General features: G+C 34.3%; 4 protein-coding genes across 4 annotated transcripts; all 4 read right to left on the bottom strand.

The window, feature by feature from the left end:
- Positions 1-237: 237 nt before the first annotated feature.
- On the bottom strand, positions 238-1,274 carry LOC143626293 (mannose/glucose-specific lectin-like). Its single transcript, XM_077096431.1, has 2 exons — positions 1,014-1,274; positions 238-918 (listed from the first exon to the last, which is right to left on the bottom strand). The coding sequence occupies exons 1-2, from the start codon at positions 1,272-1,274 to the stop codon at positions 238-240; spliced, it is 942 nt and encodes a 313-aa protein (XP_076952546.1).
- Positions 1,275-5,345: 4,071 nt separating this feature from the next.
- Positions 5,346-6,382, bottom strand: LOC143626292 (mannose/glucose-specific lectin-like). Its single transcript, XM_077096430.1, has 2 exons — positions 6,122-6,382; positions 5,346-6,026 (listed from the first exon to the last, which is right to left on the bottom strand). The coding sequence occupies exons 1-2, from the start codon at positions 6,380-6,382 to the stop codon at positions 5,346-5,348; spliced, it is 942 nt and encodes a 313-aa protein (XP_076952545.1).
- A 4,073-nt stretch (positions 6,383-10,455) lies between these two features.
- LOC143626291 (mannose/glucose-specific lectin-like) lies at positions 10,456-11,492 on the bottom strand. The gene is made up of 2 exons (XM_077096429.1): positions 11,232-11,492; positions 10,456-11,136 (listed from the first exon to the last, which is right to left on the bottom strand). Exons 1-2 carry the CDS (start codon positions 11,490-11,492, stop codon positions 10,456-10,458), a joined length of 942 nt encoding a protein of 313 aa, XP_076952544.1.
- Positions 11,493-15,565: 4,073 nt separating this feature from the next.
- Positions 15,566-16,602, bottom strand: LOC143626289 (mannose/glucose-specific lectin-like). The gene is made up of 2 exons (XM_077096428.1): positions 16,342-16,602; positions 15,566-16,246 (listed from the first exon to the last, which is right to left on the bottom strand). Exons 1-2 carry the CDS (start codon positions 16,600-16,602, stop codon positions 15,566-15,568), a joined length of 942 nt encoding a protein of 313 aa, XP_076952543.1.
- Positions 16,603-25,614: the final 9,012 nt, after the last annotated feature.

The following is a 25,614-nucleotide window of genomic DNA, read 5'->3' as shown; positions in this document are numbered from 1 at the left end:
TGTTTCAAAGATATATTGAACATCATTAGAGTTACTTCAACAACATCACGTTGTTTATTGAGATTAGGATACCGAAAGAAAGCAAAAAATCAAACTATAATAGACCAACAAACAAATTACATGAAAGTGCTTAAACAACATAGCATTCAATTAACCAAAGAAATACATGAAAATAATATTGATGATAGACCAGCATATTACATATTCAAAAGACTTTATTTCATTTCATCCCATATCCTAGTTTGAAGCCCTCAAATAGACACCAATAGTATTAATATAACTACCTTGAAGGCCGTACAGTCCAGCAAAAGAACCATCATCCCATGAGACTGTAAAAGGGTCTCCTTTGACATCACCGAATGGCCCATGGGTTTTTTTGTTCGTCTTGAATGATATCGAAGAAAGTACTACTTGACGGGTGGGGTATGCTCCGATTGTGCCACTGATGCCAATAATCTCTTCATCGGCGTCAAGCACTACGTTATCCGCTATGTAAACACCACCACCTGATCTATCATCCACCTTTTCGGAAGTGTTGAACCTCAAAGACTCTATGCCATCTTTACGAATAATGGTTATCTCATCCAGACGCTCATTTCGGTCAAGTTGGAAAGACCAAAGAGTTTGCGGACGATTCCATAATGCTCCCCATGTTCCGACATTCACAATTTCCCAATGGGGTTTTAAATAGACACCAAAGTCTTCAATATATCCGCCAATTACTGAATATATGCCGTAAAATCCGACCAATGAGCCGTTGTTCCAAGGTAAGGAAAGCACTGGATCTGTTGTCCGGCCAAAAGGTCCATGGGTGGTCTTGTTGGTTTGAAAAGATAGTGAAGAAATTACTGTACCGCGACCCAAAATACGAGAGCTTGCTTGAATCCCAACTATTTCCTCGTCTGAGTCAAGCGTGACCTGAATATACAAACAAGCGTATATATGAGATTATGTTTGTGTGTGCATGCATATATATACGCGTTAAACAGTCGAAGATTAAGTTATATGCTCACCAGGGTAGTTTCTCCGCCATCCGGACCATAGATGTTAGAAATGCTCAAGGCACCTCTATATTCAGTGGTGAACCCGAGAGATAGTATCTCATCATCACCATGACCAACCCTTATACTGTGCAGCCTATGACCTTCCTTAATTTCAAAAGACCAGTTATTCTGAGGATCTCCACTTGGAATTCCCCAAATTCCGACCCGAGTAAATCCCGCTCCATTCTTTTTTGCATGCGGAATGTTCACGTTTTGTAGTACTCCTGCCATGCTAGCTGCATGTATCAAACAGATTAGATTAATTAATAACTTCTCTAAATATTATTTATTAACTGTTGTGATCAACGGGTCATGCACTGTTTACGTTTATTATAAATTTAAGGGTCTATATTCGAAACTTAACAAAAATACAAATTAAACTTGGCTAATTAATTTAGTGTATGATTCATACCTCGTTGTCCTCCTTTTGATATGAACTTGCTGAGTTGAATGTGGAAGAAGCGTAACGTCCTATGCATTTATATGCAAAACCTCGTTCGTATTTTGTGGTCAATAATTCACTAGAGATCACAAGATATCTTAATTTGTCTTTTTTAGTCAATAATTGAACTTTTTTAGGTCATGTGTTCAATGCTTTTTAATTTTCTTTTATATATTTTTGTACTAGCATATACTTCAATGTCAAAACCAACTGTTATTTCATTTTAATTTGCTTTTCTTTCAACATATTGTACGTTTTTGTAACCCTACAATATTTTGAATTAACAATCATATATGTTAATTAATCAATTTTCATTTATTTTTATTTTACTAAATTTACTTCATATGTAGTGGAATGATAAGAGAGAGACCTTGTGTTCCATGTGACACAGGTTCGATTCATGCCCCCACCGTTTAGTTTTGGTGGAACCTGGTGATGATGGAAGACTAGGCGAGTGGGCGGCAAGCACTAGCTCAATCCTTAAACTAAACGGGTTTTATCTCATCACACTGTCGTGCTTTTGGGCGATTGTTCATGAGTGTCGACCCTAGGTGCGTGTTTTCCCCGGTTCAGAGGCAAGTGCATCCCAATGTGATAAATTTCGCTAGTATCCCAATTGAACGGCTTGTGGTATGTTGATCAGAATTTGGTTTTGATCCTCAAGGATGGATAAGTTTTCAAAAAAAGAAACTTCATATGCGTATATTGAACTATGGGAAAGCTGATTATTGGTCATTACTTATGCAAAAATGTAACATTTTTAGTCCGTGATAAGATAGCATAAGTTGGTAAAATATTAGGTTGGTATGAACAAACATCGGGTTTTGACAAATTTATGACTAACTTACGACCAAAAACATCATCTCTATGCTTATTTTTGAGTTGCAATTAATTGTTTTGCTACAAATTTGCAACAAATATCACACAGGACTTAATATTTGTAAAGTCCAATTATAATGCTCGGAAATAAAAAACAAACACGAATTTATAAATAATACTAAAACTACAAGCAAAAACAAAAATGTTTGTATGCTGATTAAAATAGGAGTAATCAAAATCAGGATTTCTTTGTGTGAGCCCAATCTAATAAAGTTGGTTGGGCTTGGTTTGGTTTGGCTCGACAAACCCATTCTGCTTGTTATCAACGTTCTCTGATGCAACAAACTCAAAGTCCATAAAGATGTGTACGGTTCGGTTCGGTTATTAGCTGAGCCTGCTCTAAACTTGCTGAGTTGAATGTGGAAGAAGCATAAGCCTTGTGCATTTATATGCAAAAACTCGTGTGTATTATGTGATCAATAATTCATTTAGAGATAACGCGATTGAGTGTGATACAACATATCTTAATTGTCTTCTTTCAATCAATAACTGAGTTCTTTTAGGTCACATGTTCAATGGCTAAAAATTTTCTTTTATAAAATTTTGCATGTGCTTCAATGTCAAATGCAAGTTGTAATTTACGAAAGGGAAAACTTTATAGAATGATAACCAAGTTTCAATGATGTTTCAATTAAGTCACTCAATGTTTTTATTGTCTTAATTAGGTCACTTAAGTTGCAAAAGGTGTTCTAATTCTATGGTTTTTTTACCTACATAACAAGTTACCATTGGCAAATTTGTAGAAAGGGGATGAACCACACATTTGCAACAAATTAGGCTGGTGTGAGCTAACCCGATCGCAAATTAGGTTTTTGAAGCATATATATATATGGATCATGATTCATGTGTCTTTGGATTATGATGTATTAATTGGGTATAAATAATATGCTCTTGTTATCTTTCTCAGTGTCTTTGGTTGTAAAGAGCAAAGCTTTATGAATATATAGTGCTTTTATTTACAGAACCAACCATTTTTAACTTTTAAGTATTTCATAATTACCACCTTAGTACTATTCTGCTTATGTTAATTATGACTCGTTTGGCAATGATTCAGCAATATAAGTAGCATCAAAGTGGTTCATTAATATAGCACCCATTGGACACATCTAGTGGAACATGAGTACATGACACATCAATTATTAATGATAACATATGGGTGTGAACAAAATTCATGCTACACTTGTTTTAGATCAGTACGTTACCATTATTTGTTAATGCCTCATATGGGTAAATAAGTAATATATGTTAACGGGCCAAATGTAAATGAGAAATATTAGGCTTTATGTGATTCAAAATACATTTTAGGTGAATTTTGAACCCATATATATAGTGGCAGAGCTACTCATACGTCTTCGGGTACGCCCGAACCCATTCTATTTTCAGTTTTATTTAGAGCATATAGTAGTGTATTAGCGAACGAACCCATTCATTTTTTGCGACTGAACTCATTAATTAAGAAACGAAAAGTGAAGAAAGCATATCGGAAATTTTTCCGGTGGACGGAAGGAACTTCAATGGTGGAATTTCTAGCTACGTGTATTTGATGAAGAAGAAACAAAGCAGGTAATTTATTATTTTAGGTTAAATAGGCTTTTATGCATCACTAGCACAAACATGATTTAGAAAATGATTTTTAATTTTGTTTTTATTTTACTTTGAGAGAGAACATGTTAACTTTCTAGGCTTTTGTTTTTTAATTAGAATAGTTTTTAAGTTATGTGATTTTCGTTTTTACTATTCTTTTTCACAAATAAATGAGGAATCGCTTTTACTTTTCATAATGAGATTTGTTTAACTAATTTAACCATTTCTAATGGTTTTATTTATTTTATCATCTTAACAAGATACATCATCAAAGAATATTTGTTATTATTTACAGACATATTATTGAAAAATTACTTTGCTAAAAATAAACAAATCAAGTTATTGATAAAATGATCGGGTTAAGGTTATTAGCTATTTTTTTGTGTGTTTCTATAGTTTTAGTTATGGTATAATAATTCTAGAGTTAAAAGGCTATATATTATTCCCCAAGTAAATATATGTTTTGTGATCAGACTGACCCGAAAACTTTGACGCTAGATAGTAATAAGTCAATTTTTTAAATGACGACGAACCCATAAGAAAAAATTTCTATCTTAGATATATGATTAGTAATATTGTACAGTTCTTGTTGTTTAAACTTTAGGGTTGTAGCAGACATAATATTTGTAAATTAATAAAATCTAAATCACTTTAATTATTTCCACATATTTTCGTTCTACTTGGCAAGAGATTAGCAACAAACAAATAAGTGCTGAAAAAACATTGACTGAAGGTAAATATATATTAATCCTCACACGAGTGTTTTCGAAATAAAAGTGGTTTAGGAAATTGAGTGAAAAGTTACTCTATGTGTAAACAAACTTTATTGAGCCTTAGATTAAGTGTAGTGGGATGGCGCCCCACTACACATCATCAAGTTAACGCCATGCAAGCCATTTCGCTAGCTAAAGGCCCCAAGGGCATGAGCCCCTTAATTTGAGCACTAAGCCAATAACAGGCAGGGGAGGCTGGGGTGTGGGGCCAGGCTCCTTTCAAACCACTTTTCATAATTTTTGTTAAATAAAAACGAATAAAATATAATTGTGTTTTAAAGATTTTTGAGAAAAAATTATTGAAAGCCCTTGTGCCTATGTAACAGTTACTTTTTCACAATTTAGTTAAACTACAAAACAACCAGAATTTGCTGGTTTAGCAAGCCATGTTTCAAAGATATATTGAACATCATTAGAGTTACTTCAACAACATCACGTTGTTTATTGAGATTAGGATACCGAAAGAAAGCAAAAAATCAAACTATAATAGACCAACAAACAAATTACATGAAAGTGCTTAAACAACATAGCATTCAATTAACCAAAGAAATACATGAAAATAATATTGATGATAGACCAGCATATTACATATTCAAAAGACTTTATTTCATTTCATCCCATATCCTAGTTTGAAGCCCTCAAATAGACACCAATAGTATTAATATAACTACCTTGAAGGCCGTACAGTCCAGCAAAAGAACCATCATCCCATGAGACTGTAAAAGGGTCTCCTTTGACATCACCGAATGGCCCATGGGTTTTTTTGTTCGTCTTGAATGATATCGAAGAAAGTACTACTTGACGGGTGGGGTATGCTCCGATTGTGCCACTGATGCCAATAATCTCTTCATCGGCGTCAAGCACTACGTTATCCGCTATGTAAACACCACCACCTGATCTATCATCCACCTTTTCGGAAGTGTTGAACCTCAAAGACTCTATGCCATCTTTACGAATAATGGTTATCTCATCCAGACGCTCATTTCGGTCAAGTTGGAAAGACCAAAGAGTTTGCGGACGATTCCATAATGCTCCCCATGTTCCGACATTCACAATTTCCCAATGGGGTTTTAAATAGACACCAAAGTCTTCAATATATCCGCCAATTACTGAATATATGCCGTAAAATCCGACCAATGAGCCGTTGTTCCAAGGTAAGGAAAGCACTGGATCTGTTGTCCGGCCAAAAGGTCCATGGGTGGTCTTGTTGGTTTGAAAAGATAGTGAAGAAATTACTGTACCGCGACCCAAAATACGAGAGCTTGCTTGAATCCCAACTATTTCCTCGTCTGAGTCAAGCGTGACCTGAATATACAAACAAGCGTATATATGAGATTATGTTTGTGTGTGCATGCATATATATACGCGTTAAACAGTCGAAGATTAAGTTATATGCTCACCAGGGTAGTTTCTCCGCCATCCGGACCATAGATGTTAGAAATGCTCAAGGCACCTCTATATTCAGTGGTGAACCCGAGAGATAGTATCTCATCATCACCATGACCAACCCTTATACTGTGCAGCCTATGACCTTCCTTAATTTCAAAAGACCAGTTATTCTGAGGATCTCCACTTGGAATTCCCCAAATTCCGACCCGAGTAAATCCCGCTCCATTCTTTTTTGCATGCGGAATGTTCACGTTTTGTAGTACTCCTGCCATGCTAGCTGCATGTATCAAACAGATTAGATTAATTAATAACTTCTCTAAATATTATTTATTAACTGTTGTGATCAACGGGTCATGCACTGTTTACGTTTATTATAAATTTAAGGGTCTATATTCGAAACTTAACAAAAATACAAATTAAACTTGGCTAATTAATTTAGTGTATGATTCATACCTCGTTGTCCTCCTTTTGATATGAACTTGCTGAGTTGAATGTGGAAGAAGCGTAACGTCCTATGCATTTATATGCAAAACCTCGTTCGTATTTTGTGGTCAATAATTCACTAGAGATCACAAGATATCTTAATTTGTCTTTTTTAGTCAATAATTGAACTTTTTTAGGTCATGTGTTCAATGCTTTTTAATTTTCTTTTATATATTTTTGTACTAGCATATACTTCAATGTCAAAACCAACTGTTATTTCATTTTAATTTGCTTTTCTTTCAACATATTGTACGTTTTTGTAACCCTACAATATTTTGAATTAACAATCATATATGTTAATTAATCAATTTTCATTTATTTTTATTTTACTAAATTTACTTCATATGTAGTGGAATGATAAGAGAGAGACCTTGTGTTCCATGTGACACAGGTTCGATTCATGCCCCCACCGTTTAGTTTTGGTGGAAACCTGGTGATGATGGAAGACTAGGCGAGTGGGCGGCAAGCACTAGCTCAATCCTTAAACTAAACGGGTTTTATCTCATCACACTGTCGTGCTTTTGGGCGATTGTTCATGAGTGTCGACCCTAGGTGCGTGTTTTCCCCGGTTCAGAGGCAAGTGCATCCCAATGTGATAAATTTCGCTAGTATCCCAATTGAACGGCTTGTGGTATGTTGATCAGAATTTGGTTTTGATCCTCAAGGATGGATAAGTTTTCAAAAAAAGAAACTTCATATGCGTATATTGAACTATGGGAAAGCTGATTATTGGTCATTACTTATGCAAAAATGTAACATTTTTAGTCCGTGATAAGATAGCATAAGTTGGTAAAATATTAGGTTGGTATGAACAAACATCGGGTTTTGACAAATTTATGACTAACTTACGACCAAAAACATCATCTCTATGCTTATTTTTGAGTTGCAATTAATTGTTTTGCTACAAATTTGCAACAAATATCACACAGGACTTAATATTTGTAAAGTCCAATTATAATGCTCGGAAATAAAAAACAAACACGAATTTATAAATAATACTAAAACTACAAGCAAAAACAAAAATGTTTGTATGCTGATTAAAATAGGAGTAATCAAAATCAGGATTTCTTTGTGTGAGCCCAATCTAATAAAGTTGGTTGGGCTTGGTTTGGTTTGGCTCGACAAACCCATTCTGCTTGTTATCAACGTTCTCTGATGCAACAAACTCAAAGTCCATAAAGATGTGTACGGTTCGGTTCGGTTATTAGCTGAGCCTGCTCTAAACTTGCTGAGTTGAATGTGGAAGAAGCATAAGCCTTGTGCATTTATATGCAAAAACTCGTGTGTATTATGTGATCAATAATTCATTTAGAGATAACGCGATTGAGTGTGATACAACATATCTTAATTGTCTTCTTTCAATCAATAACTGAGTTCTTTTAGGTCACATGTTCAATGGCTAAAAATTTTCTTTTATAAAATTTTGCATGTGCTTCAATGTCAAATGCAAGTTGTAATTTACGAAAGGGAAAACTTTATAGAATGATAACCAAGTTTCAATGATGTTTCAATTAAGTCACTCAATGTTTTTATTGTCTTAATTAGGTCACTTAAGTTGCAAAAGGTGTTCTAATTCTATGGTTTTTTTTACCTACATAACAAGTTACCATTGGCAAATTTGTAGAAAGGGGATGAACCACACATTTGCAACAAATTAGGCTGGTGTGAGCTAACCCGATCGCAAATTAGGTTTTTGAAGCATATATATATATGGATCATGATTCATGTGTCTTTGGATTATGATGTATTAATTGGGTATAAATAATATGCTCTTGTTATCTTTCTCAGTGTCTTTGGTTGTAAAGAGCAAAGCTTTATGAATATATAGTGCTTTTATTTACAGAACCAACCATTTTTAACTTTTAAGTATTTCATAATTACCACCTTAGTACTATTCTGCTTATGTTAATTATGACTCGTTTGGCAATGATTCAGCAATATAAGTAGCATCAAAGTGGTTCATTAATATAGCACCCATTGGACACATCTAGTGGAACATGAGTACATGACACATCAATTATTAATGATAACATATGGGTGTGAACAAAATTCATGCTACACTTGTTTTAGATCAGTACGTTACCATTATTTGTTAATGCCTCATATGGGTAAATAAGTAATATATGTTAACGGGCCAAATGTAAATGAGAAATATTAGGCTTTATGTGATTCAAAATACATTTTAGGTGAATTTTGAACCCATATATATAGTGGCGGAGCTACTCATACGTCTTCGGGTACGCCCGAACCCATTCTATTTTCAGTTTTATTTAGAGCATATAGTAGTGTATTAGCGAACGAACCCATTCATTTTTTGCGACTGAACTCATTAATTAAGAAACGAAAAGTGAAGAAAGCATATCGGAAATTTTTCCGGTGGACGGAAGGAACTTCAATGGTGGAATTTCTAGCTACGTGTATTTGATGAAGAAGAAACAAAGCAGGTAATTTATTATTTTAGGTTAAATAGGCTTTTATGCATCACTAGCACAAACATGATTTAGAAAATGATTTTTAATTTTGTTTTTATTTTACTTTGAGAGAGAACATGTTAACTTTCTAGGCTTTTGTTTTTTAATTAGAATAGTTTTTAAGTTATGTGATTTTCGTTTTTACTATTCTTTTTCACAAATAAATGAGGAATCGCTTTTACTTTTCATAATGAGATTTGTTTAACTAATTTAACCATTTCTAATGGTTTTATTTATTTTATCATCTTAACAAGATACATCATCAAAGAATATTTGTTATTATTTACAGACATATTATTGAAAAATTACTTTGCTAAAAATAAACAAATCAAGTTATTGATAAAATGATCGGGTTAAGGTTATTAGCTATTTTTTTGTGTGTTTCTATAGTTTTAGTTATGGTATAATAATTCTAGAGTTAAAAGGCTATATATTATTCCACAAGTAAATATATGTTTTGTGATCCGACTGACCCGAAAACTTTGACGCTAGATAGTAATAAGTCAATTTTTTAAATGACGACGAACCCATAAGAAAAAATTTCTATCTTAGATATATGATTAGTAATATTGTACAGTTCTTGTTGTTTAAACTTTAGGGTTGTAGTAGACATAATATTTGTAAATTAATAAAATCTAAATCACTTTAATTATTTCCACATATTTTCGTTCTACTTGGCAAGAGATTAGCAACAAACAAATAAGTGCTGAAAAAACGTTGACTGAAGGTAAATATATATTAATCCTCACACGAGTGTTTTCGAAATAAAAGTGGTTTAGGAAATTGAGTGAAAAGTTACTCTATGTGTAAACAAACTTTATTGAGCCTTAGATTAAGTGTAGTGGGATGGCGCCCCACTACACATCATCAAGTTAACGCCATGCAAGCCATTTCGCTAGCTAAAGGCCCCAAGGGCATGAGCCCCTTAATTTGAGCACTAAGCCAATAACAGGCAGGGGAGGCTGGGGTGTGGGGCCAGGCTCCTTTCAAACCACTTTTCATAATTTTTGTTAAATAAAAACGAATAAAATATAATTGTGTTTTAAAGATTTTTGAGAAAAAATTATTGAAAGCCCTTGTGCCTATGTAACAGTTACTTTTTCACAATTTAGTTAAACTACAAAACAACCAGAATTTGCTGGTTTAGCAAGCCATGTTTCAAAGATATATTGAACATCATTAGAGTTACTTCAACAACATCACGTTGTTTATTGAGATTAGGATACCGAAAGAAAGCAAAAAATCAAACTATAATAGACCAACAAACAAATTACATGAAAGTGCTTAAACAACATAGCATTCAATTAACCAAAGAAATACATGAAAATAATATTGATGATAGACCAGCATATTACATATTCAAAAGACTTTATTTCATTTCATCCCATATCCTAGTTTGAAGCCCTCAAATAGACACCAATAGTATTAATATAACTACCTTGAAGGCCGTACAGTCCAGCAAAAGAACCATCATCCCATGAGACTGTAAAAGGGTCTCCTTTGACATCACCGAATGGCCCATGGGTTTTTTTGTTCGTCTTGAATGATATCGAAGAAAGTACTACTTGACGGGTGGGGTATGCTCCGATTGTGCCACTGATGCCAATAATCTCTTCATCGGCGTCAAGCACTACGTTATCCGCTATGTAAACACCACCACCTGATCTATCATCCACCTTTTCGGAAGTGTTGAACCTCAAAGACTCTATGCCATCTTTACGAATAATGGTTATCTCATCCAGACGCTCATTTCGGTCAAGTTGGAAAGACCAAAGAGTTTGCGGACGATTCCATAATGCTCCCCATGTTCCGACATTCACAATTTCCCAATGGGGTTTTAAATAGACACCAAAGTCTTCAATATATCCGCCAATTACTGAATATATGCCGTAAAATCCGACCAATGAGCCGTTGTTCCAAGGTAAGGAAAGCACTGGATCTGTTGTCCGGCCAAAAGGTCCATGGGTGGTCTTGTTGGTTTGAAAAGATAGTGAAGAAATTACTGTACCGCGACCCAAAATACGAGAGCTTGCTTGAATCCCAACTATTTCCTCGTCTGAGTCAAGCGTGACCTGAATATACAAACAAGCGTATATATGAGATTATGTTTGTGTGTGCATGCATATATATACGCGTTAAACAGTCGAAGATTAAGTTATATGCTCACCAGGGTAGTTTCTCCGCCATCCGGACCATAGATGTTAGAAATGCTCAAGGCACCTCTATATTCAGTGGTGAACCCGAGAGATAGTATCTCATCATCACCATGACCAACCCTTATACTGTGCAGCCTATGACCTTCCTTAATTTCAAAAGACCAGTTATTCTGAGGATCTCCACTTGGAATTCCCCAAATTCCGACCCGAGTAAATCCCGCTCCATTCTTTTTTGCATGCGGAATGTTCACGTTTTGTAGTACTCCTGCCATGCTAGCTGCATGTATCAAACAGATTAGATTAATTAATAACTTCTCTAAATATTATTTATTAACTGTTGTGATCAACGGGTCATGCACTGTTTACGTTTATTATAAATTTAAGGGTCTATATTCGAAACTTAACAAAAATACAAATTAAACTTGGCTAATTAATTTAGTGTATGATTCATACCTCGTTGTCCTCCTTTTGATATGAACTTGCTGAGTTGAATGTGGAAGAAGCGTAACGTCCTATGCATTTATATGCAAAACCTCGTTCGTATTTTGTGGTCAATAATTCACTAGAGATCACAAGATATCTTAATTTGTCTTTTTTAGTCAATAATTGAACTTTTTTAGGTCATGTGTTCAATGCTTTTTAATTTTCTTTTATATATTTTTGTACTAGCATATACTTCAATGTCAAAACCAACTGTTATTTCATTTTAATTTGCTTTTCTTTCAACATATTGTACGTTTTTGTAACCCTACAATATTTTGAATTAACAATCATATATGTTAATTAATCAATTTTCATTTATTTTTATTTTACTAAATTTACTTCATATGTAGTGGAATGATAAGAGAGAGACCTTGTGTTCCATGTGACACAGGTTCGATTCATGCCCCCACCGTTTAGTTTTGGTGGAAACCTGGTGATGATGGAAGACTAGGCGAGTGGGCGGCAAGCACTAGCTCAATCCTTAAACTAGACGGGTTTTATCTCATCACACTGTCGTGCTTTTGGGCGATTGTTCATGAGTGTCGACCCTAGGTGCGTGTTTTCCCCGGTTCAGAGGCAAGTGCATCCCAATGTGATAAATTTCGCTAGTATCCCAATTGAACGGCTTGTGGTATGTTGATCAGAATTTGGTTTTGATCCTCAAGGATGGATAAGTTTTCAAAAAAAGAAACTTCATATGCGTATATTGAACTATGGGAAAGCTGATTATTGGTCATTACTTATGCAAAAATGTAACATTTTTAGTCCGTGATAAGATAGCATAAGTTGGTAAAATATTAGGTTGGTATGAACAAACATCGGGTTTTGACAAATTTATGACTAACTTACGACCAAAAACATCATCTCTATGCTTATTTTTGAGTTGCAATTAATTGTTTTGCTACAAATTTGCAACAAATATCACACAGGACTTAATATTTGTAAAGTCCAATTATAATGCTCGGAAATAAAAAACAAACACGAATTTATAAATAATACTAAAACTACAAGCAAAAACAAAAATGTTTGTATGCTGATTAAAATAGGAGTAATCAAAATCAGGATTTCTTTGTGTGAGCCCAATCTAATAAAGTTGGTTGGGCTTGGTTTGGTTTGGCTCGACAAACCCATTCTGCTTGTTATCAACGTTCTCTGATGCAACAAACTCAAAGTCCATAAAGATGTGTACGGTTCGGTTCGGTTATTAGCTGAGCCTGCTCTAAACTTGCTGAGTTGAATGTGGAAGAAGCATAAGCCTTGTGCATTTATATGCAAAAACTCGTGTGTATTATGTGATCAATAATTCATTTAGAGATAACGCGATTGAGTGTGATACAACATATCTTAATTGTCTTCTTTCAATCAATAACTGAGTTCTTTTAGGTCACATGTTCAATGGCTAAAAATTTTCTTTTATAAAATTTTGCATGTGCTTCAATGTCAAATGCAAGTTGTAATTTACGAAAGGGAAAACTTTATAGAATGATAACCAAGTTTCAATGATGTTTCAATTAAGTCACTCAATGTTTTTATTGTCTTAATTAGGTCACTTAAGTTGCAAAAGGTGTTCTAATTCTATGGTTTTTTTTACCTACATAACAAGTTACCATTGGCAAATTTGTAGAAAGGGGATGAACCACACATTTGCAACAAATTAGGCTGGTGTGAGCTAACCCGATCGCAAATTAGGTTTTTGAAGCATATATATATATGGATCATGATTCATGTGTCTTTGGATTATGATGTATTAATTGGGTATAAATAATATGCTCTTGTTATCTTTCTCAGTGTCTTTGGTTGTAAAGAGCAAAGCTTTATGAATATATAGTGCTTTTATTTACAGAACCAACCATTTTTAACTTTTAAGTATTTCATAATTACCACCTTAGTACTATTCTGCTTATGTTAATTATGACTCGTTTGGCAATGATTCAGCAATATAAGTAGCATCAAAGTGGTTCATTAATATAGCACCCATTGGACACATCTAGTGGAACATGAGTACATGACACATCAATTATTAATGATAACATATGGGTGTGAACAAAATTCATGCTACACTTGTTTTAGATCAGTACGTTACCATTATTTGTTAATGCCTCATATGGGTAAATAAGTAATATATGTTAACGGGCCAAATGTAAATGAGAAATATTAGGCTTTATGTGATTCAAAATACATTTTAGGTGAATTTTGAACCCATATATATAGTGGCGGAGCTACTCATACGTCTTCGGGTACGCCCGAACCCATTCTATTTTCAGTTTTATTTAGAGCATATAGTAGTGTATTAGCGAACGAACCCATTCATTTTTTGCGACTGAACTCATTAATTAAGAAACGAAAAGTGAAGAAAGCATATCGGAAATTTTTCCGGTGGACGGAAGGAACTTCAATGGTGGAATTTCTAGCTACGTGTATTTGATGAAGAAGAAACAAAGCAGGTAATTTATTATTTTAGGTTAAATAGGCTTTTATGCATCACTAGCACAAACATGATTTAGAAAATGATTTTTAATTTTGTTTTTATTTTACTTTGAGAGAGAACATGTTAACTTTCTAGGCTTTTGTTTTTTAATTAGAATAGTTTTTAAGTTATGTGATTTTCGTTTTTACTATTCTTTTTCACAAATAAATGAGGAATCGCTTTTACTTTTCATAATGAGATTTGTTTAACTAATTTAACCATTTCTAATGGTTTTATTTATTTTATCATCTTAACAAGATACATCATCAAAGAATATTTGTTATTATTTACAGACATATTATTGAAAAATTACTTTGCTAAAAATAAACAAACCAAGTTATTGATAAAATGATCGGGTTAAGGTTATTAGCTATTTTTTTGTGTGTTTCTATAGTTTTAGTTATGGTATAATAATTCTAGAGTTAAAAGGCTATATATTATTCCGCAAGTAAATATATGTTTTGTGATCCGACTGACCCGAAAACTTTGACGCTAGATAGTAATAAGTCAATTTTTTAAATGACGACGAACCCATAAGAAAAAATTTCTATCTTAGATATATGATTAGTAATATTGTACAGTTCTTGTTGTTTAAACTTTAGGGTTGTAGGAGACATAATATTTGTAAATTAATAAAATCTAAATCACTTTAATTATTTCCACATATTTTCGTTCTACTTGGCAAGAGATTAGCAACAAACAAATAAGTGCTGAAAAAACATTGACTGAAGGTAAATATATATTAATCCTCACACGAGTGTTTTCGAAATAAAAGTGGTTTAGGAAATTGAGTGAAAAGTTACTCTATGTGTAAACAAACTTTATTGAACCTTAGATTAAGTGTAGTGGGATGGCGCCCCACTACACATCATCAAGTTAACGCCATGCAAGCCATTTCGCTAGCTAAAGGCCCCAAGGGCATGAGCCCCTTAATTTGAGCACTAAGCCAATAACAGGCAGGGGAGGCTGGGGTGTGGGGCCAGGCTCCTTTCAAACCACTTTTCATAATTTTTGTTAAATAAAAACGAATAAAATATAATTGTGTTTTAAAGATTTTTGAGAAAAAATTATTGAAAGCCCTTGTGCCTATGTAACAGTTACTTTTTCACAATTTAGTTAAACTACAAAACAACCAGAATTTGCTGGTTTAGCAAGCCATGTTTCAAAGATATATTGAACATCATTAGAGTTACTTCAACAACATCACGTTGTTTATTGAGATTAGGATACCGAAAGAAAGCAAAAAATCAAACTATAATAGACCAACAAACAAATTACATGAAAGTGCTTAAACAACATAGCATTCAATTAACCAAAGAAATACATGAAAATAATATTGATGATAGACCAGCATATTACATATTCAAAAGACTTTATTTCATTTCATCCCATATCCTAGTTTGAAGCCCTCAAATAGACACCAATAGTATTAATATAACTACCTTGAAGGCCGTACAGTCCAGCAAAAGAACCATCATCCCATGAGACTGTAAAAGGGTCTCCTTTGACATCACCGAATGGCCCATGGGTTTTTTTGTTCGTCTTGAATGATATCGAAGAAAGTACTACTTGACGGGTGGGGTATGCTCCGATTGTGCCACTGATGCCAATAATCTCTTCATCGGCGTCAAGCACTACGTTATCCGCTATGTAAACACCACCACCTGATCTATCATCCACCTTTTCGGAAGTGTTGAACCTCAAAGACTCTATGCCATCTTTACGAATAATGGTTATCTCATCCAGACGCTCATTTCGGTCAAGTTGGAAAGACCAAAGAGTTTGCGGACGATTCCATAATGCTCCCCATGTTCCGACATTCACAATTTCCCAATGGGGTTTTAAATAGACACCAAAGTCTTCAATATATCCGCCAATTACTGAATATATGCCGTAAAATCCGACCAATGAGCCGTTGTTCCAAGGTAAGGAAAGCACTGGATCTGTTGTCCGGCCAAAAGGTCCATGGGTGGTCTTGTTGGTTTGAAAAGATAGTGAAGAAATTACTGTACCGCGACCCAAAATACGAGAGCTTGCTTGAATCCCAACTATTTCCTCGTCTGAGTCAAGCGTGACCTGAATATACAAACAAGCGTATATATGAGATTATGTTTGTGTGTGCATGCATATATATACGCGTTAAACAGTCGAAGATTAAGTTATATGCTCACCAGGGTAGTTTCTCCGCCATCCGGACCATAGATGTTAGAAATGCTCAAGGCACCTCTATATTCAGTGGTGAACCCGAGAGATAGTATCTCATCATCACCATGACCAACCCTTATACTGTGCAGCCTATGACCTTCCTTAATTTCAAAAGACCAGTTATTCTGAGGATCTCCACTTGGAATTCCCCAAATTCCGACCCGAGTAAATCCCGCTCCATTCTTTTTTGCATGCGGAATGTTCACGTTTTGTAGTACTCCTGCCATGCTAGCTGCATGTATCAAACAGATTAGATTAATTAATAACTTCTCTAAATATTATTTATTAACTGTTGTGATCAACGGGTCATGCACTGTTTACGTTTATTATAAATTTAAGGGTCTATATTCGAAACTTAACAAAAATACAAATTAAACTTGGCTAATTAATTTAGTGTATGATTCATACCTCGTTGTCCTCCTTTTGATATGAACTTGCTGAGTTGAATGTGGAAGAAGCGTAACGTCCTATGCATTTATATGCAAAACCTCGTTCGTATTTTGTGGTCAATAATTCACTAGAGATCACAAGATATCTTAATTTGTCTTTTTTAGTCAATAATTGAACTTTTTTAGGTCATGTGTTCAATGCTTTTTAATTTTCTTTTATATATTTTTGTACTAGCATATACTTCAATGTCAAAACCAACTGTTATTTCATTTTAATTTGCTTTTCTTTCAACATATTGTACGTTTTTGTAACCCTACAATATTTTGAATTAACAATCATATATGTTAATTAATCAATTTTCATTTATTTTTATTTTACTAAATTTACTTCATATGTAGTGGAATGATAAGAGAGAGACCTTGTGTTCCATGTGACACAGGTTCGATTCATGCCCCCACCGTTTAGTTTTGGTGGAAACCTGGTGATGATGGAAGACTAGGCGAGTGGGCGGCAAGCACTAGCTCAATCCTTAAACTAAACGGGTTTTATCTCATCACACTGTCGTGCTTTTGGGCGATTGTTCATGAGTGTCGACCCTAGGTGCGTGTTTTCCCCGGTTCAGAGGCAAGTGCATCCCAATGTGATAAATTTCGCTAGTATCCCAATTGAACGGCTTGTGGTATGTTGATCAGAATTTGGTTTTGATCCTCAAGGATGGATAAGTTTTCAAAAAAAGAAACTTCATATGCGTATATTGAACTATGGGAAAGCTGATTATTGGTCATTACTTATGCAAAAATGTAACATTTTTAGTCCGTGATAAGATAGCATAAGTTGGTAAAATATTAGGTTGGTATGAACAAACATCGGGTTTTGACAAATTTATGACTAACTTACGACCAAAAACATCATCTCTATGCTTATTTTTGAGTTGCAATTAATTGTTTTGCTACAAATTTGCAACAAATATCACACAGGACTTAATATTTGTAAAGTCCAATTATAATGCTCGGAAATAAAAAACAAACACGAATTTATAAATAATACTAAAACTACAAGCAAAAACAAAAATGTTTGTATGCTGATTAAAATAGGAGTAATCAAAATCAGGATTTCTTTGTGTGAGCCCAATCTAATAAAGTTGGTTGGGCTTGGTTTGGTTTGGCTCGACAAACCCATTCTGCTTGTTATCAACGTTCTCTGATGCAACAAACTCAAAGTCCATAAAGATGTGTACGGTTCGGTTCGGTTATTAGCTGAGCCTGCTCTAAACTTGCTGAGTTGAATGTGGAAGAAGCATAAGCCTTGTGCATTTATATGCAAAAACTCGTGTGTATTATGTGATCAATAATTCATTTAGAGATAACGCGATTGAGTGTGATACAACATATCTTAATTGTCTTCTTTCAATCAATAACTGAGTTCTTTTAGGTCACATGTTCAATGGCTAAAAATTTTCTTTTATAAAATTTTGCATGTGCTTCAATGTCAAATGCAAGTTGTAATTTACGAAAGGGAAAACTTTATAGAATGATAACCAAGTTTCAATGATGTTTCAATTAAGTCACTCAATGTTTTTATTGTCTTAATTAGGTCACTTAAGTTGCAAAAGGTGTTCTAATTCTATGGTTTTTTTTACCTACATAACAAGTTACCATTGGCAAATTTGTAGAAAGGGGATGAACCACACATTTGCAACAAATTAGGCTGGTGTGAGCCAACCCGATCGCAAATTAGGTTTTTGAATTTTTGTGACAAAATCTTCGACAAAGTTACAACCAAAAACATCGTCGCAAGGTTTTACAAAATTTTTGAGACAACTGCAATTAATTATTTTGCCACAACTTTGCAACAAATTTTAAACGAATCCTGTTATATTTTAAGTCATTTTATACTGCTCGGAAATCAACAAGAAACAAAAACAAACACAAAGTTATCAAGAAAGGAAAACTACATACAAAAACAACAAATTGTGTATATTGATTAAAATAGGAGTGATCAAAATTTGTTTGTCTTAGCCCAATCAAGTTGGAAAAGAAAGTTGGGCTGGGTTGGCTTGACAAACCCATTGGGCTTGTTATCAGCCTTATCTTATGCAACCAATTCAAAGTCCATAATGAGTAAGGCTGTGTAGGCATGTTCAAAACGGTTTGGGACTAGGAACCGGAACCGGTTCCTATATTCAAAACCCCCTTTTAAACCGGTTCCAGGCTCGAACCGGTTAGGGAACCGAACCGGTTCTCCCACCCTCGGACCCCTAACCTATCTAACCGGTTCTTACCGGTTCCTAAACCGGTTCCTGTACCGTAACCGGTTCCAACCGGTTACAGTGTTAAAATTTATTTTTTTTTTCGTTTTTCGTTTGCGATTTGGATTCTAAACTACGATTCGTATTTGTATAGCATGAAAAATAAACAAAACAATTAACATAAAATTCATTTTATTTACTTTAAGAAGTTCAAAAAAAAAAGGTTACATGTTTTAAAATCTTCAAAAACAAACTAACAAAACATTAAACTTATAAATATAAAGTTGTGACATATTATTTCTAGAAAAGCCTTCTTGTTCGTCGTAATTATTGAGCGGCGACTTCTTCCTCGGAATTACTTGTAGAAATGCCTTCTTGTTCGTCGTGCACTCGAACATCAAGTGGTGTTTCATCTTCGAGAGTGGTTACGTGTTGAATACGATCGATTGAGTCCAAGTGATCCTTTAAGCAAATGCACATCTCCACCGACTCCGAATTTAGTCTTGTTCTTCTCACCGATATTACCCTGCCACTAAGAGAAAAAGCGGATTCCGAAGCTACCGTAGAAGCTTGGACGGTTAGTAAATCACGGGCTATGGTGGCAAGAATCGGAAACTCGGTTTCCTTTACCTTCCACCAAGCCAAAACATCAAAAGTGCCATATTCCTCTTCGGATAAACCGGTAGAGTAATCATTTGCACTATACCTTCCTAGTTCGCTTGAAGGGGTGTTACCCCTTTGTTTTTTAGCCGTTACGTTGCGAACGGTGTTCATAAGGCTAATCATGGGATCTCGTACTCTAGTAGCACTTGAACTTGATGAAGACCCCCCCGGTATAGGCATGCGTATGTTTGCCCCATATTTATTTAAATAAAAGTCATACATAAATTTAAAATTCAAGTTAAAATCATTTTTTGCCTCTGTTGAAAAGTTTGGGTCAACTTCATGCATATCTAAGGCTAAAAAAATTTCGTCTATCACACATTCAACCCCCGTAACATTTAACATTGGGTTTAAAGCGGCGGCGCAAGTAAAAACCGGTGGCAATTCAAGAAAGTATTTTTTTAATTTAAACTTCATTGGTAATATGATGTTTGAAAACACTGGACTTTTATTTTCAAATTCTTTAAGATTGTTAACGATTAAAAATAACTCCGAAAGAACCAAGGGACTTGTCGGATAATACGTTCCCGATAGTTTCGTAGTTGATGTTTTAAAAACTTCAAGAAAAGTCGATAAGTCATTGATAATTTCCCATTTCTCATTTGAAAAGGGGATTGCCAAATCATTCTCGGCAAGACTAGAATGAAACATTTGTAAAGTTTCTCTTTGTTTCAAAGCACTTTGAAACATTATGCAAGTGGAATTCCATCGATGAGGTACATCCCAATTAGTTCTCAAAGCTTTTCTTCCCGTATCTTTACAAAATTTTCTATATTCCATTTGTCTTTTTTTACTTTTCTTAAAAACTTCATGTATCATTATTCTAAAATCGTTTATAACCGATGTAACCTCATCCGAAGCAAGTCCGTCTTGCACGATTAAATTAATGATATGTGCAACACACCTTGAGTGAAAAAATACACCATTGCAAATCGGCGTATATTTTAATTTTAATTTATCAACCGCCGATGTATTATTCGACGCGTTATCAAATGCCATTGAAAATATTTTATTTTGTAGTTTATAAGTTTTTATAACATAATCTAAAATTTCAAACAAATTATCTCCCGTATGTGGATACTCAAAGAGTTCGAAAGCAATGGTGCGTTTCATCATTTCCCACGATGACGGGTCTACCCAATGAGCGGTGACACAAAGATAAGATTCGGGTAGACCATGTGGAGCCGACCAAACATCACTAGTTAAGTTTATTCCCGTATTTATATTTTCAAAATATGCAATTAGTACCTCTTTGGTCTTCTTCCACAATTTTAAAAAATAACGTTTAAGAGTATGACGACTTACGTGAGTGTATTGTGGTTGAAGCGTATCTCGAATCATGGCGGTTAAGCGAGGGTTGTCGAAGTGGCTAAACGGCAAAGCTTCTTGAATCACAAACTTCGCCATACGATCTTGAACTCGATCAATTTGGTATGTAAATATTCCGCCTTCACTATCCATTTGCGTTTGTTGCGAATCGACGTTCTTTTTCAACGCCTTGCAATACGGTTTTTCGATGTGTTTCTTCAAATTTGAATTCGAAAGTGGGTTTAAATAAATCCCACAAAACTTGCACCGAGCCTTCAATGAATGGTCACTCAATTCAACCAAATCCCAATTGCACCAAATCTCTTGATTACGATTATGAGGTACAATACGAACGAAACTTGTTTCGGCGTTGGAACCTTGACCAACCGATGATTGTGAGGCAGCCATAACAACAAATATGAATATAGAAGAAGAGAAAACAAGAGATTAGAGAACTCAAAACGTTGTAATAGCGTTTTTTTGTATTTTTTTGCGTTCGGGTTTGCGTTTTGAGTGTTGTGATGAACCCATGACACCAAATACCTATTTATACTAGTAGTGGGGTGCTTGGGGGAGCCAAAAAACGGCTATTTTTGATCCCAACGGTCAAAAAACGGCCAAAAAAAACGATTTCCAACGGCTATATTCGATCCAACGGCTAGAACCGGTTAGGAACCGGTTCCGGATGGTTCGGTTCCAGAACCGGTTCCGGTTCGGTTCCGGTTCCTACCCGCCCCCACTCAGAAATGCAAGAACCGGTCACGGATCATCGGGTTGAATCAGATAGGGTCCTGTTCCTACAAAAATCGGGTAGGAACCGGTTCGGGTCCACCGGTTCGGTTCCAGGAACCGGTTTCGTTGATCTTCCCTAAGGCTGTGCATTCGGCTAATCAAATTAACCAATCAGTTTTGGTTGACCGGTTTTGTTTATTTGATTAGTTTTTGGGTTTTCAGTTTGGTTTGGTTACTAAACAAAATCAATTTTTGGCTAAAATATATTACTTTGAAATACATGAAATGGGTACATAAATGCATGAATGAAAGTATAAATACATGCAATGAAGGTACGAATACATGAAATGGCGGTGTATAAAACATGAAATGTATAAAACGGAGGTATTTAAGCTAAAAACATATGAAAATATGAATGGGTTCGGTTCGGTTAATCTCGGTTAAGTGACAGCACAAATATAACCGATAACCTATTTTTGGTAATTAGGTTAATTTAGGTTCGGTTTCATCGGTTTTTAATTCGTTATTGCTCACCCCAATTTATTAGCGGCCATGTGTATTTTTTGTCGACTTTCATGAAAGAACGGCTCCTCCTTACTTAAAACAATACACAACTTATAGACTTATACACATGTCTCATATTAGTCAAATATGTGATTGGTGTCCTCTAATACAAATACATAACAATAATAACAATAATGCATCCATAAGTTTTGGTAAACACATAACCACTTTGTAATATCCTTGTTTTGAGATTTAGTTTAATTAAATAAGACGAGTTATTTTAGTTACGAGTCGTGTTGTGTTATTTAGTAAATTAAATAATAAGAAAAGATGAGATTATTAAGATTAATAGACTTGAACACAATTATGGGTCTAAAAGCCTTTGGGCTTTGCCTATTTAAACCCCTAAAACCCTAAATCTTATCCTTATCGTCATCATTTCATCATCATTTCTCCAACCATCCTACACACACACCCATACACACAAACCTCTGTACACAACGTTAAATCCAAGATTTTAAAGATTCGTTTAAGGCTTCAAACAAGCTAGATCTGAGCAATCCGTAAGGTATGAGTATATCATAATCGTTTATGTTCGTTCTCATCTTGTTTTCATTCCTTTTAGATCTAATAATAAATGAATGAACTTTGGAAGTTTGAAACCAAAACAAGCTTATGAAACCGACACCATGAACCCGATTTAGACGAGTTTCAATCGAATCAAATAATAATAATAACAAAGAGTTTAACAAAAATGATAATCGATACTATTTAATAAATAAAGATTCTAAGTGACACACGTAATCACCATGGTGATCCTTACAAAATTTTCCCTCCTCTCTCTCATATTAAATACATTTCTTTTTTTTTATTAATAATTTTGTAATTCATTTTTTTTCTTTTAAATTTTTCATTTTTCTCTTTCTAATAATTCTTTCTTTATTTTTAATAATTCTTTCTTTATTTAAAAAATTAATATTAGATTTTTATAAGTAACCAATTTTTACGTTGATTTTGAATAATGATTTAAAAAATTAAGGTTTTAAATATATTATATTACTTAATTAATAGGAAGGTTTTATAAGAGATTATATTATTAGATAAGGAGGCAAGATTAATTTACAATTAAATTTCAATAAACTTTAACATATAAAATATATATGATATAATTAAAATTTCAATAAACTTACACTTGTTAAATATATATGACATTTAATACATTACAATTTTTTTTTCTTTCATACCCTTAAATAAGACAAATTTACTAATGATATATTCTCAGTGTTTATGTTACTTTAAACGAGTGGGTTTCTTTAACTAACTAAAGTATCAAACATGGTTCAAGCCAAATAGTTTATGATTATAATGAGTTTCGGTCCACGGGTTGGTTTAAAAAAGTAGCAATTTAATTCTTTTTTTTAACTGACTATTTAATCAACACATCATTTATGTTTTATGTTAAGTTCATCATCTTAAAAATTCACAAAAATATAAACATCAGATTACATGTTTTGGTTTTTTAGATGGATAGGAGAACTTCTTACTTTAGGAATACAAATGTTAGACATTAGCACACTGTTAATTAGATGGTAAATTGACTTTGTATATATTTTATTATTAAGGATTTCAAAAATATAGATTTATTTAGTGAAAGTTACACTTGCACCGAAAAATGAGGTCATTCAAGTAATTATCAAATGTTTGCAATCCATGTTTCTGGGAGATGAAAAATATACCATTATTCAGATGATATCTATCAGACATAAAATGATACCTTACAAGAAAGTATTAGTTTTCTGATGTTCTAAATGGCCTCAAAATCTAAGGTTATTAATTCATAAGTTAGACCTAAAAAAATGATGTTGAAGTGATGTTGCTTAAATGGTCTATGCAATGAAACCAAACTACATGTGAAAATACAATATGATAACCATGTTATAGAAGCCGAAATCACAACCGGAAGTAATACTGGAACTCACACTTTTATTCCTAAAAAACTCCTACACCTTTTAGATAAAATAATTAATTTCAAAGAATGAAATATTTTACTTCGTGTTTGATTTGCAATGAAAATTAATAAAAGCTAAGGTCAATCACTATATATGGTTGGTTTATTTTTTAGACAATTTATTTAACTCATGACCAATTATGTGTCGCATCATCTAAAGTTAGAAATAGAAACAATGTGAAACTACTAAGTTTTGATACAGAAAGCAAAATTTCAAATAAAGCTACAACTATTGTGTACAAAAAATATTTAACGATTTATGAATTTTTTACTAGCCTTTTATTTTTATATTTTGTAATGTGTAATTTATTCTACCATATAATGTATCTTCATATCTGTTAATCGTACTTTTTTATATTTCACGTTGTATTATTATTTAAATAAATTTATTTATTACAACCCGTGTACTACATGGGTAACTAACCTAGTAATAATAATAAATGATAACAAGGTGCAAGTGGCCGTGGTAAGGAAAGGCACAGCTGTAGCGACGGCGCGGTGCAAGTGGGTTTCAACGAAGCTACGGAACTCGAATCTCGAATGGCTCGACCAAAACTAAGGAACCCAAACCCGGTTGCGATGCTGAAGCTCAACCGAAGGACCCGAAATAGACCCCTTAACCTGGCCCTGCATTCATAGCGGCCCGAGTTGCAGGTGGAACCAGGTCCCGTCGCTTTTGTGCGAATCGATTCCATGTGAATCGATTCTGTGAAACCATTGGCGCGAATTGATTCTGTGAAACCATTTGCGCGACTCGAACGTCGTGCGATACAAACCCGTGTGCGATTAGTTTAGTGCGATCCCTTTTTATACGATTCGTCTCGTGTGATTCGAATGGAACCTCCATGCGGCTAGAACTTGTGAGAGGCTCAATATTCCTGTGGCCAGCGCCTGGGTGGCCGGAGGTTTCGTGGTGGCGGCGGTAGTGTAGGAGGGGCGGCGAAGAAGAAAGATAAAGAAAGAAGGGGGTGTGGGTCTTGATTTATATATGTAGGGTTGGTAGGTGTTGTATTAAATAATAATAATAATAATAATAATAATAATAATAATAATAATAATAATATAATTCATGGAGATAAGGACATGGACAAACCCAAACTTGGTTCAAAGCGTAAGCGCAACCCGAACCCGAGGCCTGACTTGTCTAACAACCCGTGAACCGCCTCAAACGAAGAAATGGGAGTCGAAAAGGAACCCACCTGTCACACCCCGACCAAAGGCGGCGGAACATGCCGAGGTGTAACGATTGTCCATAAGCACATGGCACTAATTAAAGTGACAGTATTTAATAAACTCATTTCATTTCACAACATCGAAAATTTCACATAACAATTATCCATAAAATAACCATAAACAAGATATCACAAAATATGGCAAATTTGATAT

This window comes from Bidens hawaiensis, unplaced genomic scaffold, assembly GCF_021521415.1.
Source record: "Bidens hawaiensis isolate Kalapana, Puna unplaced genomic scaffold, B.hawaiensis_p1.1 tig00004357_1, whole genome shotgun sequence".
NCBI lineage: Eukaryota > Viridiplantae > Streptophyta > Magnoliopsida > Asterales > Asteraceae > Bidens > Bidens hawaiensis.
The sequence above is the reverse complement of the archived record's forward strand: the minus strand, read 5'-3'. Positions and strand labels throughout refer to the sequence as shown.

Coding starts and splice junctions, on each gene's coding strand:
- LOC143626293 (XM_077096431.1), bottom strand. CDS start 1,274: ATGGCAGGAGTACTACAAAACGTGAACATTCCGCATGCAAAAAAGAAT. Junction 919..1,013: donor ATGGCGGAGAAACTACCCTG/GTGAGCATATAA, acceptor TTGTATATTCAG/GTCACGCTTGACTCAGACGA.
- LOC143626292 (XM_077096430.1), bottom strand. CDS start 6,382: ATGGCAGGAGTACTACAAAACGTGAACATTCCGCATGCAAAAAAGAAT. Junction 6,027..6,121: donor ATGGCGGAGAAACTACCCTG/GTGAGCATATAA, acceptor TTGTATATTCAG/GTCACGCTTGACTCAGACGA.
- LOC143626291 (XM_077096429.1), bottom strand. CDS start 11,492: ATGGCAGGAGTACTACAAAACGTGAACATTCCGCATGCAAAAAAGAAT. Junction 11,137..11,231: donor ATGGCGGAGAAACTACCCTG/GTGAGCATATAA, acceptor TTGTATATTCAG/GTCACGCTTGACTCAGACGA.
- LOC143626289 (XM_077096428.1), bottom strand. CDS start 16,602: ATGGCAGGAGTACTACAAAACGTGAACATTCCGCATGCAAAAAAGAAT. Junction 16,247..16,341: donor ATGGCGGAGAAACTACCCTG/GTGAGCATATAA, acceptor TTGTATATTCAG/GTCACGCTTGACTCAGACGA.